Source organism: Delphinus delphis, chromosome 3, assembly GCF_949987515.2.
Source record: "Delphinus delphis chromosome 3, mDelDel1.2, whole genome shotgun sequence".
Lineage (NCBI taxonomy): Eukaryota > Metazoa > Chordata > Mammalia > Artiodactyla > Delphinidae > Delphinus > Delphinus delphis.
The window spans coordinates 2,644,846-2,662,000 of record NC_082685.1 but is presented as its reverse complement, the minus strand read 5'-3'; the positions used below and the strand labels follow the sequence as shown (position 1 = coordinate 2,662,000).

Genomic DNA, 17,155 nt, shown 5'->3' with positions numbered 1-17,155 from the left:
CGTGACAGCGACTGGACCCTCTGCTCACCCTGGGGACAGGCCCGCCACGTGCTGCAGGGCTCCAGGGAAGGCGTGGGGGGTGGCTACGGCGATGGCACTGTAGCCATGGCTGCGGAGGACAGAGGCTGGCCTCTCCCGCACTCGTCTACAGCCAGCGGTGTTTAGGGGTGGGGAGGGTCTGCGTCTGACCCCACCTGGACGCCCGGGGCCACCTCCCCTGCGAGTCACCAGACCCCCACGCCCACGGATGACATGGCCACACAGCTTTGGTGAATACTTTTAAGAGAAGAATTTGTAAAAGTAGTAGCGGTGCCCCAAGGCTCGGGGTGTAGGATCTGGGGCTCAGTGCAGTCCCGGGCGGCCCCTCTGTGCGCAGGCGCAGCCCGGGGGCTGAGCTCGGACCCTCGGGGGAGGCGAGGCTCCAGCTGGGTGGGGGCAGGGCGGGCACCCGGCGCGGGATGGTCACCACTTGAGGAAGACCATGCCCGCCAGGACGGCGTAGCCCAGCACCAGGAAGAGGACCTTGAGCAGCCGGTCGCTCTTCTCCTCCAGCTCCTTGGCCAGGATCTCAAAGAAAGTGACGAAGAGGAACGTACCGCCTGCCAGGCCCTGCAGCACCACGGAGGCCACGCTGCTGGGCACGCCCTGGGCACTCTCGATGCCCAGGCCGAGGCTGATGCCCAGGGGGATCATGGCGCTCACGGTGACGGCCAGCTTGGCAGCATCCCTCAGGGTCATGGCGCTCCTGGCCATGCTGATGCCCAGGGCCACGGCCACCAGCGTCTCGTGGATGGCCACCCCCAAGAACAGGCTCACCACCTTCTCCCCCTCCTCCTGCAGGCCCAGGGCCAGGCCCTCGAAGACCGAGTGGGCCGACAGGGCGAACACCAGGCTGAGGAGCCGCAACGGGCTGGAGCGCGACAGCTCCTGGACACTCAGCCCGTGGCTGTGCATGTGGGGCTCCCCGTAGAGCGCGTGGCCCCGCGAGCCACCCATGAAGGGGCTCTCGTACTCTGAGTCGCTGCCCACGTCCGAGCTGGCGTTGAACGTCTCCAGGTCGATAAAGGCCGGCCTCTCCTTGCGGAAGGTCAGGACAAGCTGCTCCAGGAAGACGGTCATGAAGAAGCCCAGCAGCATGATGGTCTCGGCCAGCGGGTAGTCGGTGCTGATGTGCCCAAGACTCAGGACTTTCTGGAGCTGGAGCAGAGGGCGCGAGAGGGGGAAAAGACGGGCAGAGGTTCAGAGGCGCGACCGCCGAGACCCCGCTGCCCACGCAACAGGTTCTTCAGACGTCACCTTTCAAGTAGCAGAAATACCCAAATCATACAGGTCTTAAAGAGGGGTGGTGGCTCATCCTTGACGGATTTAAAAATAAAGGGACTTCCCCGGTGGTCCAGTGGGTAAGACTGCGCTCCCAATGCAGGGGGCCTGGGTTCAATCCCTAGTCGAGGAACTAGATCCCACATGCACGCCACAACTAAGAAGTCTGCATGCCGCAACTAAGACCCAGCACAGTCAATAAATAAATAAATATTTAAAAATAAAAACTCTATTAGAAAGGGACTAGGCCTCACGTCATGTCCACTATGTCAACCAATTTAAAAAGAGTGTAGTGGGCTGCATCATGACCCCTAAAAGATATGTCCACCAGGAATCTCAGAATGTGACCTTATTTGTCAGAAGGGTCTTTGCAGATATAACTGAGGTGTGATGGGCTGAATTGTGTCTCCCCAACAAAAGGAAATTTCTATATAAAAGTCTCCCAACCCCTAGTGCCTCAAAACTAACCATACGTGGAGACAGGGTTTTTAAACAGGTGATTCAGTTAAAAGGAGGCTGTGAGGGTGGACTTAATCCACTAGGACTGCTGTCCTTACAGGAAGAGGAAGAGCCATCATCTGAAGAGACAGCAAGAGGTGGCCATCTACAAAGCAAGGAGAGAGGCCTCAGGAGGACCAAACCCTGCCAGCACCTTGGTCTCAGACTTGCAGCCTCCAGCCCTGGGAGAGAATAAGTGTCTGCTGTTTAAGCCCCCCGTCTCTGGTCTTCTGTTATGGCCACCCCAGGAAACTCACTCAGACACACAGGGAGAGGCCATGTGACAACAGAGGCAGAGCTGGGGTGATGGAGCCACAAGGTAAGGGACCAAGGACCGCAGACGATCCGCACAAGCTGGGAGGGACACGGGATAGACCTCTCTCACAGCCGGAGGACCCAGCCCACCGACACCTTGGTCTCGGACTTCTGGCCTCCAGACTGGGATATCAGCCAGGGCTTCTGGCCCTGATGCCTGCACGGGGCTGGCTTCCACACAACCCGGAGGCTGTTTCCAGAGCCCCCACCACTCCACCCCACTGGGTGAACATGCTGAGAACGAGCATGAGGCTCGCCGGCACATCCAGCCATCCTCGTCAGATCCTTGAGTCAGCGCTGTCCCATAGAACGTTCCGGATGGTGGAAATGTCCTCTATCTGTGCTGTCTGATATGGAAGCCGCTAGCCTCGCGTGGCCCACGAGGACTTGAAATGTGGCTGGTGCGGCTGAGGACTGGCACGTTGAAGTGTGTTTGGCTTCAATTCACTGAAACCTGACCAGCCAGAATGGTGAGTGGCAGCCACACCAGACTGTGAGGCAGACACTCTGGCTGAGGCGGGCAGGTGGCCAGGAGGAGGGGCCTGGCTCACTGAGGCGTGGGGAGTCTGGGGCAGGGGCGCGGCCCAGGAGTGGTTTGGGAAGGACTGTTAGAGGGCCCCGAGCACTGAAGGGGGATGGGGAAGGGCAAGGCCATTGCAGCAGTCCAGGCCTGAGGGGTGGCACTGCGGGAATGTGGGAAACGGCGGGGGGTGGGGGGGTGGGGGGAGGGTGCAGAGGGTGTCAGAGAGGACTCCGATCTCAGCCTCACTGATGCCAAGTGCACAAGTTTCCCACGCTGTGTAACAGAGGAATGCAAGCTTAGCAGCATAAAACACCTCCCAGCCCTCAACGTCAGGGGTCCAGGCACAGGATGGGGCTTGTGGATAAAGCAAATGGCACAGTGTGGCCAGGGACTGAGGGTGGCTCCCAACCAACAGCCAGGGAGACACTGGGCCCTCAGTCTGACAGCCAGGAAGGAACTGAACCCGCCTTACAACCACACGGGCTCAGAGGCCAATCCATCCCCAGTCAAACCTTGAGATGAGACCACAGCCCACCGGATACCTTGATTGCAGCCTCATGAGAGCCGGCAGCAGAGGACCCAGTCAAGTGGTGCCCAGACTGCTGACCCACAGAAACTGTGTAGGAATAAACACGTGTTGTTTTAAGATGCTAAGTTTGTTATAATTTGTTACACAGGAGTAGCTAACCGATACAGGAGTTGAAGAGAGGCCACAGTTGCCAGCTTCAGGACAAAGTGCATGTGTCTGGGGCAGGTGGTCTGGTCAGGTAATGGCTGATGAGCCCACCAGCCGGGAACCCTAGGTCTAGTTCAGACCCCTTGTTTACCAGATAAGACCCAGAGAAGAGACGCAACCAACTCATGGTCACACAGCAAATTCATTTTCTACTTCCCATCACCCTTATAGTGTCAAGGCCCCGACCTTGGTATCAGGGTTGAAAAGCACCAGAGATGGGGAGGGGTAAGATAGGGGTAGGGGATTAAGAAGTACAAACTATTATGTGCAAAATAAATAAGCTACAATGATATACTGTACAGCACAGGAAATATAGCCAATAGTTTATAATAACTATAAATGGAGTATAACCTTTAAAAATTGTGAATCACTATGTTGCACACCTGTAACTTATACAATATTGTACATCAACTATATCTCAATTAGGGAATTCCTTGGCTCTCCAGTGGTTAGGACTCTGTGCTTTCACTGCTGAGAGCCCAGGTTCAGTCCGTGGTCAGAGAACTAAGATCCTCCAAGCCACGCAGCACAGCCAAAAAAAACAAAAACACAACAACTATATCTCAATTATAAAAAAAAAAAAAAAGGAAAGAAAAAACAAAAGGCACCAGAGACGACTGGCCATAAGGTGCCAAGGGCTGCTGCTGCCACCCCAGGGAGCCTTACCTTTTCCCTCACGGCCGGCAGTAAAGCATTGAAGCACGTGGCCAGAAAGACCCCGCCTCCAAAGGTGTTGCAGAGTGAGAGGATCTTTTTCGAACGATGGGCCTTCTCAAAATCCGTCTCGATGATCTTCACGGGGAGCAGGGAGCCCAGCAGCATGAAGAAGAACACGCCCACCATGCAAAGGATTTTGGCTACCAACAACTTCACCATGGCGGCGGCCCGGGCTGCTCCGGTCACCGGTCACTGCAGGGCCAAACCATGTGTGGGCGCACACTCCCCTCCCACGACGCGTTACGGGGCCCAGCCAGGCAGCCGGGGGCTCATGCCTCAGTCCAGCCACTGTGAATGTCAGGGGCAACCGCGTCAGCTATTGGATTGGTTATCTGACCAGCTAAAGCAACCAAGCCCATCACCCCCAGTACTTCACCCCATTCCAGGCCTAGCACACGTCCCTGTCTCCTGCAGAAAATTCTCCACGGCTGCACTGTCCAACACAGCAGTCGCTAGCCGAGTGTGTCTGTGTAAGTTAATTAAAATTAAATAAAATGTAGGCAATTCCCTGGCGGTCCAGTGGTTAGGACTCCACGCTTCCACTGCGGGGGGCACAGGTGCGATCCCTGGTTGGGGAACTAAGATCCTGTTATGTGGCACGGCCAAAAAAATTTATTTTAATTAAAAAAAATTATAGAAAATGTAGAATTCATTTCCTCAGTTGCGCTACCCACATTTCAAGTGTTCCATAGCCACTTGAGTCTAGCAGCTGCCCTACTGGACAGCACAGACAGAGAACATTTCCATTGTTGCAGAATGTTCTGGGTCCCACTGCCCTTACATAAAATCCAAAGGCTTTACCCTGAGGCAAAGGCTCTGCACCATCAGCTCGGGCTCCACCTCACCTCACTGGCCTTTGTGGTCCCTGACGGTGGCAAGCCCGTTCCCACCTCAGGGCCTTTGCACCGGTTGTTCTCTTGGCCTGGACCACCTCTCTCCCCTGACCTTCCAATGATGCTTGTCTTTCAGGCCCTCAGGAGGGCCTCCCCCTGCCCTAAATGGCATCCCTTGTACCCACCGCAAGGCCTGGCGCAGAACAGATGCTCAGTAACCGCTGGCTGAACAAACGGATGAGCTGAAGCATGTGGACCTCTTTACGGGGACTCAATAAGCCAAAGGAAAGCAGATCTCGCCCTAGATAGACCCGAAAATGTTCCCATTAGAATGAGGGACTGCGGCTGCTCCCCTGTCCTTAGGCTTTCTCCCCAACCTCCCAGTTCTCACTGCCCGCGTCCCCATGTCAGCTCAGATGCCACCAGTGGAGAGGGGTCTCCTACCCCGTCCCCTGGCATCATTGGTGCTACAGGGAACTACATAATTTAAAGTCTCTTAATGTCATCACTCGCCCTGGGCTGAGACTTCCACGGGAGCAGGGAGTGTGTCTTCCTCAGCCCAGAGCCAGGTACAGTAGGCGCCCAATAAATATCTGCCGAGCGTCGGGATGCCCCAGTCTGTGGCGTGGGGGTGAGGGTGACCTGGACGCCCTCAAACCGGGGGCTGATGGGGCTGGGCAGCGGGGACGGGTTCATTCATTCATCCTTTCACTCAGCACTTATTGAGCGCCTTCTGTGTGTCCCGCGCTGCACTGGGCGCCCCGCTCGAGAGGGGACAAGTCGCGCTCCACCGGGGGAGCCGGACGCAAATCACACAGATCGCCAGTAAAGGCGGGGCCTCGGCTTACGGGCGGCAGAGCCCGCCAGGCCCCGGGCCGCCCCGGCCCCCAGTCCCGCCCCGGCCCACACGTACCTCCGCCGGGTCCTCTCCCGCCCGCCGGAGCCGCCCACCGCTCAACCGCCGCGCCGTGTCAACCCCACTGCAGCGTTCCCGGTCTAGTCCCGGCTCGGCGCGCAGCTGCCCACGCCCCACCCACGCCCCTGCCCATTGGCCGCCCCAAGCTCAGCGGGCCAATGTCTCCACTCCATTGGCTGTTACGGCTGCCACTCACTCCGCGACTCCACCTCTCCTACCGGCAAGGGAAAGTAGTTTCCTCCCACTGAGCGGCGGGTACAGCCACCGGGCGGCTCCGGTGGGAAACTCCGACCCTAGCGGAATGGTTCCGCCAGCGTCTGGCTTCCAGAGCTGTCCAGGGGTTCCTGGTGCTGAATCCCGTTCGGATCGAGGTTTGGCCATTGTCAGAAAACGATTTGCTACGGGTGACTGCCTCTCTCGGAGCGTCCTCGCTGCTGATGCCCTTCCCGTCGGTTTAAGATGTAGATTTATCCGTTCAACATCTCTGCCTCCTATGTACCAGGACCTTTTCTAGGAGAACATCTGTCAACAAAACAAGGATCTCTCCTCTTTTGGAGCTTACGTGCTAGGAGAAGACAGAAAATAATCGACAAACATAATAAATAATAAAATTATGTCAGAAGGTGACAAGCGCTCTGGAATAATAGAGCCCAGTAAGGGTTATCAGAATGCTGGGAGGTGGCTTGGGATGAACACACACACACTACTATACATAAGATAGATAACCAATAAGGACCTACTGTATAGCACAGGGAACTCTACTCAATATTCTGTGATAACCTATATGAGAAAAGAATCTTAAAAAGAATGAATATATGTATATGTATAACTGAATCACTTTGCTGTACACCTGAAATTAACACATTGTAAATCAACTATACTCCAATAAAATTAAAATATATTTTTTTAAAAAAAGAGTGCTGGGTGGTGGATTGCTATTTTAGGTTTTTTAAGGATGTGTATCCAGGAGTGGAATTGCTGGGTCAAATGGATAGTTTTTAGGTGAGGAGGAGACTTTTTTTTTTTTTAATGGGTTGATCCACTGCCCCATAAAAGCAACCAGACTGGGCTTCCCTGGTGGCGCAGTGGTTGAGAGTCCGCCTGCCGATGCAGGGGACACGGCTTCGTGCCCCGGTCCGGGAAGATCCCGCATGCCGCGGAGCGGCTGGGCCCGTGAGCCATGGCCGCTGAGCCTGCGCGTCCGGAGCCTGTGCTCCGCAAAGGGAGAGGCTACAACAGTGAGAGGCCCGCGTACCGCAAAAGAAAAAAAAAAAAAAGCAACCACACTCATGAAAGAGAGGACTGTATTCATCTGTTAACCAAAATCTTATTGTCAGCCTACCATGAGCCAGGCATAGGGAAAGTTGCTAAGAATAAAGTGGAGAATGCTACAATATGGATGAACCTGGAAGGCATCAGGCTAAGTGAAATAAGACAGTCACAAAAGGATAAATACTGTGTAATCGCACTCATAAGAGGTCCCTAGATTAGTCAAATCCATAGAGACAGAAAGTAGATGGTGGGGCCAGGGGCCGGGGGAGGGGCTGGGGAGTCAGTGTTTCCTGGGGACAGAGTTTCAGTTTGGGAAGATGAGAAAGTTCTGGAGATGGGTGATGGGGATGGTTGCACAACAATGTGAATGTACTTAATGCCACTGAACTGTACACTTAAAAATGGTTAAAATGGTAAATTTAATGTTATGTATATCTCATCACAATTTTTGAAAATTTTAATAAAATGGAGTGAAAAAGCCCATGCCCTCACAGTTCACAGTCTAGTGGGAGAGACAAGTATTAATGAAATAATAGCATATTATTAGGCAGACTTCTAAGATGGTTCCAAATGATCCCAACATCTTAGGATTCATGTCCTCGTATAATCCCCTCTGCTTAAGCCTGGGCTGCACCCAGCGACTTGATTCCAACAAATAGGATATTGTCAAGTGATAGGATATAATTTCCATGATTAGGTTTCAGAAGACTGACTTCTGTCTTCCTAGACAACTCTCTCTATTGCCTTTTTGCTTTCATGCTTTGATAAAGCAAGCTGAGATGCTGAAGATGCCCACACTGCAAGAAAGTGAGGGTGACATCCAGCCAACAGCTGAGACCTTGGCACAAGAGCCTACAAGGAAGTAAATCCTGCCAATGACCACGAGTGATCTTGGAGGGGGGTCCTGCTCCCATTGGGCATTCAGAGGACTGATGCCCAGTGGACACTTTGATTGAAGCCTCTGAGGGACCCTGAAGCTGAGGACTCAGCTAAGTGAACCTGGATTCCTGACCCACAGACACTATGAGATAATAAACGTTGTTATCATAAGCCACTAAGTTTTGGGGAAATTTGTTATGCAGCAAAAGATAACCAATACAGGGACTTCCCTGTTGGTCCAAGGATTAAGACTTTGTCTTCCAGTGCGGGGGGTACGGGTTCGATCCCTGGTTGGGGAGCTAAGATCCCACATGCCAGAAGCAATACTGTAACAAATTCAATAAAGACTTTAAAAATGGTCCATATCAAAAAAAAAGATAACCAATACATATATATAAAGGGAAAACTGTAGGTTGTACTAAGTGTTATGAAGAAAAAAAGAGAGAGAGAGAGAGACAGTTCTGTGTTAATCAAATAAAGAACAGTGAGAAGTAAGGGGTGAAGAGAGGATGTTTGATGCAAAAGTAGAAAGGAGCTTGTGATATTGGAGGAACTGGAAAGCCAGGCTGTCTGAATATTGGTGAGTGATAAGGACATTCCCAGAGACCATTTTAAGGCATCTGAATTTCCCCATCGATGCAATGTGAGTCAATGATGAAAACTCATTGAAGAGTTTTAAGAAGGTGAAGGTTGTGATTCAACTGATGTTTCAAGGTTATTCTGAGTCCCGTGTAAAGAAAGGATTGTAAGGGAGCGAGAATGAAGGCAGGGAGACCAGTTGGGTCATTTGAAAAAGAACTGATGCTAGTTTAGGTGTAGGTGGGAGGAGGAAGGGAGTGGATGAATTTGAAAGATATCTTGGGTGAATTGACAGGACTTGGTCCTGGTTTGTCTGTGGGCCGTAGGAGTAGGAGGTGTCGGGAATGACTTCTAGCTTTCTAGTTTGAGCCACTAGATGGATCCTGGTGTTATTCACTAAAATAGGAAAGACTGGAGGAGGCACAGACATTGGAGGAGTCAAGAGTCTAAGTCTGGCTTTGCAGAGGTTAAGTATGAAATGTCTATGAGTTCTTAACATTTAATGTCACTTTCTGCCTTCACAGAGCTTGCTTCATTATAAGCACGCAATATATGGTAGGTATTTTTTTAAATTGAAGTATAGTTGATTTACAATGTTTTTCAAATTAGTTTTTATTGGCGTATAGTTGATTTACAATGTTGTGTTAGTTTCTGCTGTACAGCAAGGTGACTCAGTTATACATATACATACATCCACTCTTTTTTAGATTCTACTCCCATATAGGTCATTACAGAGTATTGAGTAGAGTTCCCTGTGCTATACAGTAGGTTCTTATTAGTTACAGTGTTGTGTTAATTTCTGCTGTACAGCAAAGTGACGCAGTTATACATATATATATATATATTCTTCTTCATATTCTTTTCCATTATGGTTTATCAGAGGATACTGAATATATTTCCCTGTTCTATACGGTAGGACATTGTCATTTATCCATCCTATCTATAATAGTTTGTATCTGCTAATCCCAAATTCCCAATCCAACCCTCCCCTGCCTCTCCCCATCTTGGCAACCACAAATCTGTTTTCTATGTCTGTAAGTCTGTTTCTGTTTTGTAGATAAGCTCAATGGACTCACATTTTAGATTCCACATATAAGTGACATCATATGGTATTTGTCTTTCTCTGTCCGACTTACTTCACTTAGTATGATAATCTCTAGGTCCATCCATGTTGCTGCAAATGGCATTATTTCGTTCTTTTTTACAGCTGAGTAGTGTTCCATTGTATTTTGTGTGGTAGCTATTTTTATTAGACACAAAGTGACTTGACTCTTTTTCTGTTTTCTGTAATTCACAACAATAACTAAAAGGATCGTTCATAGTAACAGCACACCAGGTAAGTGCCCACAGGGTGACTCCCTCCTATAGGAGAATTCGTAATGTGCAATATTTATTCATAATTCTTTAGAACATGAGACTACTCAGAGAAGAAGCTGCAAAGCTTCGGGCTTTTATTCATTCAGACACATTTTTGAAAGCTTCCTAGACGCCAGGACCTACGTAAGAGCAGGTACTGTCAGAGTACAATAAAAAATATATATACTGACAAATCTGACTACATTGAATACTTCAAAAATCTCCCATAGTGAAAGACTCTTATGAATGGGATAAAAAGACAAGTGATACGCCAGGAGGAAATGTTGATAATAGATGAGACCGAGCTTTTGATAGCAAGCAAACATCCTAAAATGAAAATAGGAAGGGAGGGACTTCCCTGATGGCGCGGTGGTTGAGAATCCGTGTGCCAATGCAGGAGACACAGGTTCGATCCCCGGTCCGGGAAGATCCCACATGCCGCGGAGCAACTAAGCCCGTGTGCCACAACTACTGAGCCCACGTGCCACAACTACGGAAGTCGGCACGCCTAGAGCCTGTGCTCCGCAACAAGAGAAGCCACCGCAGTGAGAAGACCGCGCACCGCAACGAAGAGTAGCCCCCGCTCGCCGCAACTAGAGAAATCCCGCGCGCAGCAACGAAGACCCAACACAGCCAAAAATAAATAAATTTTTTTAATAAATAAAAAATTAAAATGGGAAGGGAAGGGAAGGAACAGACAGTTCTCAGGAGAACAAGCGCAAGAGGTGAATACATATAGGAAAATATGCTCAAGCCATACAGATAATCACAGAAATAGGAAATAAAATCATCTGAACAGGGACTTCCCTGGCTGTCCAGTGGTTAACACTCCGTACTTCCACTGCAGGGGGAACGGGTTCCATCCCTAGTCAGGGAACTAAGATCTCGTGTGCCACGTGACTCGGCCAAAAAAAAAAAAAACCCACCATCTGAACAGCTTTATTGAGGTGTAACTGACGTACAATAAACTATAGATATTCCAAGTATACAATTTGATAAGTGTTGATATATGTACACACCTGTGAAACCATCCTCACAATCAAGATAGTGAACATAAACTACACTCCCTGAAAAAAATGTCCTCCTGCCCCTCCCCAGCCCCGTCTCCCAAGCAACCGCCATTCTGCCGTGGTTGCTCAACAGGGTAGTTTCCAGTGTTGGCTTTCTGTTGGCACTGCTCCCAACATTCCTCTGCCTGCCGCTGGGTGGCGATTCATACACATTGCTGTTGGGCAGACAACCACGGGGCGGGAAATTGTACATCCAGGGTTTCTAGGGTATCTAAACGCTCAGCTTTAGAACTTCATATACAGCCGGCTTGTCCCTTTTGGTGCAGAAAAGAGTTAACATAGCAGGCTTAAGATTTTTGTCTTTGCAAAGGCCCTCAGCAGGGTCTGCAACTGGACTCTGGAGGCACCTGCCACCCTCAGTCATCGCGGAGGGGGCTCCCTGTCCCTACACTGTCTGTGCAAACACGTCGTTTACGCTGAACACCTGCTGTCCTCCTAGAGTCTGGGGCCTCGGCTGTGCTGGGCAGAGGTGCCTGAGTGCACAGACCCCCCAGAGAGAACCCCGGGCACCAGGTCTCCATGAGCCTCCTTGGGAACCACACCCGACTCGTGCTTTCACGTCTCGTTTTGCAGGAATTAATTGCATCCTGTGGGACTCCATTGGGAAAGAGATCTGAAGGCTTGTGCCTGGTCCCCCAGATCCCACCCCAAGCCTTTTTCCTCTGCTGATTTTCCTTCATATCCTCTCGTAAACCATGGCCATGAGGACGATCATTGCTGAGTCTTGGAGACCCCCAATGCAGTTTTGTGATGAATAACCCTTGCTTTTGTCTTTTCATTTTAGCTATTCGGGTGCAATCATCTCACATTATGGTTTTTGTTTTGTTTTGTTTTTTAATTTTGGCTGTGCTGGGTCTCTGTGGTGGTGCACGGGCTCTTCTGTGTGGTGCTCGGACTTCTCTAGTTGCGGCTGTGCAGGCTTAGTTGCGGCATGTGGGATCTTAGTTCCCGGGCCAAGGATCGAACCCGGGCCCCCTGCATTGGGAGCACGGAGTCTTAACCACTGGACTGCCAGGGAAGTCCCTCACATTATGGTTTTAATTAGTGTTCCCTCATGGCTAATGAAATTGAGTCCCTTTTCATGTGTTTATTGGTCAGTTGCATATCCTGGTTTTTGAAATGACTTTCTGTTTTGCCCATCTAAAAAACTGGGTTATTTCTCTTTTTCTTATTGATTCGTAGGAGTACTTTATATTTTTGTCAAGTATATATTGCAAATGCCTTCACCCATTCAATGGCTCACCTTTCCTCTCTCTTTTAAGGCAGTCCAATTTGTTGATTTTTTTTTTTTAATGTATGGTTAGAGCTTAATGTATGGTTAGAGCTTGTATTAGCGTTCTCCAAAGAAATAGAACCAATATAAGATGCCTATCTATCTATCTATCTATATATATATAGAGAGAGAGACAGAGACAGAGACAGAGATAGAGAGGCAGAGACAGAGAGAGAGAGGAATTTACTTTATGGAATTGGGTCATGCAATCATGTGGGCTGGCATGTCTGAAATCTGCAGGGCAGGCTGACAGGCTGGAGACCCAGGGAAGAGTTGACATTGCAGCTTGAGTCCCAAGGGTGTCTGGAGGCCGAATTCCCTCTTCTCTGGGGAGACCTCAGTCTTTTCTCGTAAGGCCTTCAACTGATTAGATGTGGCCCACCCGCCTTCTAGAGGGTTATCTCTCTACCCAAAGTTTTTTTCTTTACACCTTTATTGGAGCATAATTGTTTTACAATGTTATGTTAATTTCTGCTGTACAACAAAGTGAATCAGCTATATGTATACATACATCCCCATATCCCCTCCCTCTTGAGCCTCCCTCCCACCCTCCCTATCCCACCCCTCTAGGTCATCACAAATCATCGAGCTGATCTCTCTGCGCTATGCAGCAGCTTCCCACTAGCCATCCATCTTATATTTTCTACCCAAAGTTGACCGATTTAAATGTTAATCTCATCTAAAAATACTTCCCCAGCAACATGTAGGCTGGTATTTGACCAAATGTCTGGATGCTGTGGTCTAGCCAAGTGCACACACAAAATTAACTACCACAGTGCATTTTTGTGTTCTCTTCAAGAAAATTTTGCCTGCCTCAAATCATATTTATATATATGTGTGTGTGTGTATACATATATTGGTCTTGCCATGCAGCATGTGGGATATTAGTTCCCTGACCAGGGATCGAACCCATGCCCCCTACAATGGAAGCGTGGAGTCAACCACTGGACCACCAGGGAAGTCCATATTCTATATTTTCTTTTGCCATCTTTCTGGCTTTCCCTTTCATAGATTCCATCTGTTTACATTTCAAAAACAAGCAAAACTAACCCCTGGCATAGACACTGGGGCAGCATTATCCCTTGGGGGTCATGAGTGGAGATCTTATCCTTTGGGGGTCGTGGGGTCTGTTCTTGGTCTGGGTGCCAATGACAAGGGGGGTTGCTCCCTTTGTGAAAATTCATTGAGCTCTTTGCTTATAATGTGTGCACTTTCGTGCCTGTATGTTACACTTTGATAAAAAAAAAATTTAGGAAGCACAGTCATGAGAGCGAGAGAGAAGGATGACACCCTAAGTCCTCAGGAGCTTACAAAGACCTGGGAACAGCCGTGAGCTGAGCAGAATTTGTGGTCAGTACCCTCAACCTCACCCCCGAGGGATTCACATTCTCTGAGCCCATCTCTGACCCCATATCCTATCATGCAATGCAGGATGGCAGCCCTACCACAGCACAAAGCCTCACAAAACATCCCTGGTGAGGAGAACTTAAAATTCTGAAAGGGGAATCAGCTCTAAACGCGCAACCGCAGTCTCTAGGACGCGGGCCGTTTCTAGGCTCAAGCCCCGGTGGTTTCAGGGTTAAACTCAGCCTTGTTCTTTCTGGTCCTGATGCTGCGCGTGGCCCGCAGGGATGGAGGCGGCACCGTCGGGGAGGCAGCGGCGCCGGCGCGCCCCCTGGTGGCCTCAGCTCCTCATCTACGGGGGTCACGTCCGGAGGGCTCGGTGTGTGTTCTGACTTTGAAATAACTGATTTTGCAGGGCTGGCGTCGATTTGGGGGAGGGGTCGGGTCGGGTGGGGAAGCCAACTCAGTTTGGGGTTTCCACGTTACCTAGGTTGGGATGAAATCTTTGCTGAAAAGATACAGGGGCACTCTGAAGCCAGTGAACAAATAATTATAATTATTATTAGCCACTCTGCCCAGCTTGAGGGATCTTGGTTCCCCAACCAGGGATTGAACCCGGGCCCTCCTCAGTGTAAGCAGGGAGTCCTAACCATTGGACCCCCAGAGAGTTCCCCTGAATAAATTATACATTTTTGCTGGTGGCAAAATTGTTTGGGATATTTGTTTCTTTGACACATTTATCTAGGGCCTACTGTGTGTTGGTAATACTGCAGGACAGGGCTTCTCAGCCTTGGCACTGCTGATTTTCAAGGCCTGGTCATTCTCTGGGGCGGGGGTGCTGTCCTGGACCCTGTGGGGAGTGGAGCAGTACCCCTGGTCCCCACTGTGACAGCCACAGAGGTCCCCCCAGATATCACCTGGTGTCTTTTCTTTTTTTAATATTTATTTATTTATTTATTTTATTCTTGGCTGTGTCAGGTCTTAGTTGTGGCACTCGGGATCTTTCACTGTGGCACACGGGCTCCAGAGTGAATGGGCTCTCTAGTTGTGGCAGGCTCTCTAGCTGTGGCTCCAGCGCTCAGTATTTGCAGTGCGTGGGTTTAGTTGCCCCGCAGCATGTGGGATCTTAGTTCCCTGACCAGGGATCGAACCCATGTCCCCTGCACTGGAAGGTGGATTCTTAACCACTGGACCACCAGGAGAGTCCCTCACCTGGTGTCTTTAGGGGGCAGAATTGCCCCCCGGGTGATACCCCCTGCTTCTGTGACAGAGAGAGACAAACTTTGTTTCCATCTTGTTGCTTCACGGGACTTAATCTGGGTGAGATTTGCAGTCTTGCTCCTAGGAATTATGCACCAAGGCTGTGGAAATGCAGAGAACGGAGCCTTTCTAACCCCGTCAACAGTAGCAGCAGCTGCCTTACATCTCAAGGCTCAACCTATTCCTGGAAGCTTTCTCCAAGGCACAACTTATGCTAAATCTATGTTTAATTGCCTTTTTTTTTTTTTTTACTCAATGCACTTCTGACAGCAATATTCAGAAATATCCTATTTCTAGCTCGTGTGGGATCAAGCAGTGATTCTCCGTGATACACAACTCATCAAGTTACATAGAGAAGCTGCTGGCTTCTGGGCTTCTGGGATGAGTTGTTGACAATTACTCCTTTTTTTGTTGTTTTTTTTTTTCCTTTCCCTCTTCCCCACACTTCCAGCGGTTCCAAAACAGAAAATTTCTGGATCTTTCCTGAACACTTAGACTGGGTGTGGGGTCAATTTGGAAGAGGCTCTGTAGGGCCTCCCAGCGATGGACACACAGGATGGGAGAGAAGGAACAGAGATCGTTTGGGGAGACCTAAGGGGCATAGGTAGATGCCCCTGGAAGATACGGCTCCTATTCCTGTGCTCACCAGTGCCTCTCAACGTGGGCTTCTCCAAACAGGTGTGTCCCAATCCCCTGAGATGCTTGTTTAAAATGCAGAACCAGGGCTTCCCTGGTGGCGCAGTGGTTGGGAGTCCGCCTGCCGATGCAGGGGACACGGGTTCGTGCCCCGGTCCGGGAGGCTCCCGCATGGCGCGGAGCGGCTGGGCCCGTGAGCCGTGGCCGCTGGGCCTGCGCATCCGGAGCCTGTGCTCTGCAACGGGAGAGGCCACAGCAGTGAGAGGCCCGCCTACCGCAAAAAAAAAAAAAAACAACAAAAAAAAAGCAGAACCAGTAGGGGGCTGGCTTAATAAATTCAGGAGACTACATAGACTGGACCAGTAGTTCTCAAACTCTGTGGGGCGTTCAGCAGCATCCCTGGTCCCTACGCACTTGATACCAGGAGCATCCCTCAGTCCTGACATCCAAAAATATCTCCAGATATCGCCCAGTTTCCCCTGGGAAGGCAGGGTTACCCCTGCGGACAATCCACCCTAGGTGAATTGTCAGTTTATGGGGGCGGGATGCAGGTACCAGTGATAAGGATTCTCAGACGATTTTGGCCCGGGTGGGGACCACTTAATCCTCCGCTCTGATCTGGGGGCCACCAGCCAATCCTTACTAATCACAGACAAGGAGGAAACAGGCTTAACTGGCACCATGAAGCTTTAAGATTTTGCTAAAAGCACGTTCTAGAAGGTTTGTAAAGCCTTAGAAGGATGCTGGGATTTTTCTCTCTCCTTTCTGAAGAATTCTTGCTCAAATGGATTGATGTAAATTGGGACCCATGTGGAGGTGAGCCAGGTTGGGGGACGGGGGAGGGTCAGTGAAGACCCAAGATGCCGGGACTCCTGCCAGACCCGGGACCTGCTGATTCACTTTTGAATGTGACAGCCCTTTATGGAGGCTGCGAGGCTAGGCAATCAGGTCCCTCTGGTTGGCTGGAAGACTTGGCCAAGCTCAAGCCTGTGGTGGAAGGCTATAAGGCACCCCAATAACCCCCACCTCCTGGTGGTCATGCCCTGCATAATCCCCTCCCGTCAGGTGTGGACGAGACCTGTGACTCACTTCTAACCAACAGTATAGGCGATGACTGCCATTCCCAAGATTCCATCATGGTACCTAAGATTCTGTCCTGCTAGCTGACTCCCTCTAGATTCTCTCTCCCCTGCTGGCTTTGAGGAAGCAAGTGGCCATGGGGGGGAGGGGTGTGGTTGTGGAAGACTAACTATCGATCCCCAGAGATGTCCATGTCTTAATCTCTGGAACCTGTGAGTATGGTACCTTATATGGCAAAAGGGACTTTGCAGGTGGGATTAAATTAAGGACCTTGAGATGGGGATGATGCTGGCTCACCCGAGGGGGGTGGTCCAGTGTCATCACAGGGGCTGTTATAAGAAGGAGGGAGAGGGAGATTCAACACAGACAAAAGGGGAGAGGCCACGTGAAGACAGAGGCAGAGACTGGGGTGATGCGGCCACAAGCCCAGGACACCGCAGCCCCCATAAGCTGGGGGAGACAGGAAGGCTCCCCCTCTGGAGCCTCTGGTGGGAGCTCTGCCCTGTGACACCTTGCTTTGGGACTGGACAAACTGATTTCATGCTTCT

The 17,155-nt window shown here is 50.4% G+C and overlaps 1 protein-coding gene across 2 annotated transcripts; it reads right to left on the bottom strand.

Moving 5' to 3' along the window:
* Positions 1–271: 271 nt before the first annotated feature.
* Positions 272–5,959, bottom strand: SLC39A3 (solute carrier family 39 member 3). 2 transcript variants are annotated; one of them, XM_060006518.1, is made up of 4 exons: positions 5,856–5,959; positions 5,128–5,243; positions 4,059–4,397; positions 272–1,197 (listed from the first exon to the last, which is right to left on the bottom strand). In XM_060006518.1, exons 3-4 carry the CDS (start codon positions 4,266–4,268, stop codon positions 463–465), a joined length of 945 nt encoding a protein of 314 aa, XP_059862501.1. In that variant the 5' UTR covers positions 4,269–4,397; positions 5,128–5,243; positions 5,856–5,959; the 3' UTR covers positions 272–462. The 2 variants fall into 2 exon arrangements, with proteins under 2 accessions (XP_059862501.1, XP_059862503.1); XM_060006520.1 differs by lacking the exon at positions 5,128–5,243 and having other exon boundaries at positions 4,059–4,301; positions 5,856–5,949.
* Between the last annotated feature and the right edge of the window lie 11,196 nt (positions 5,960–17,155).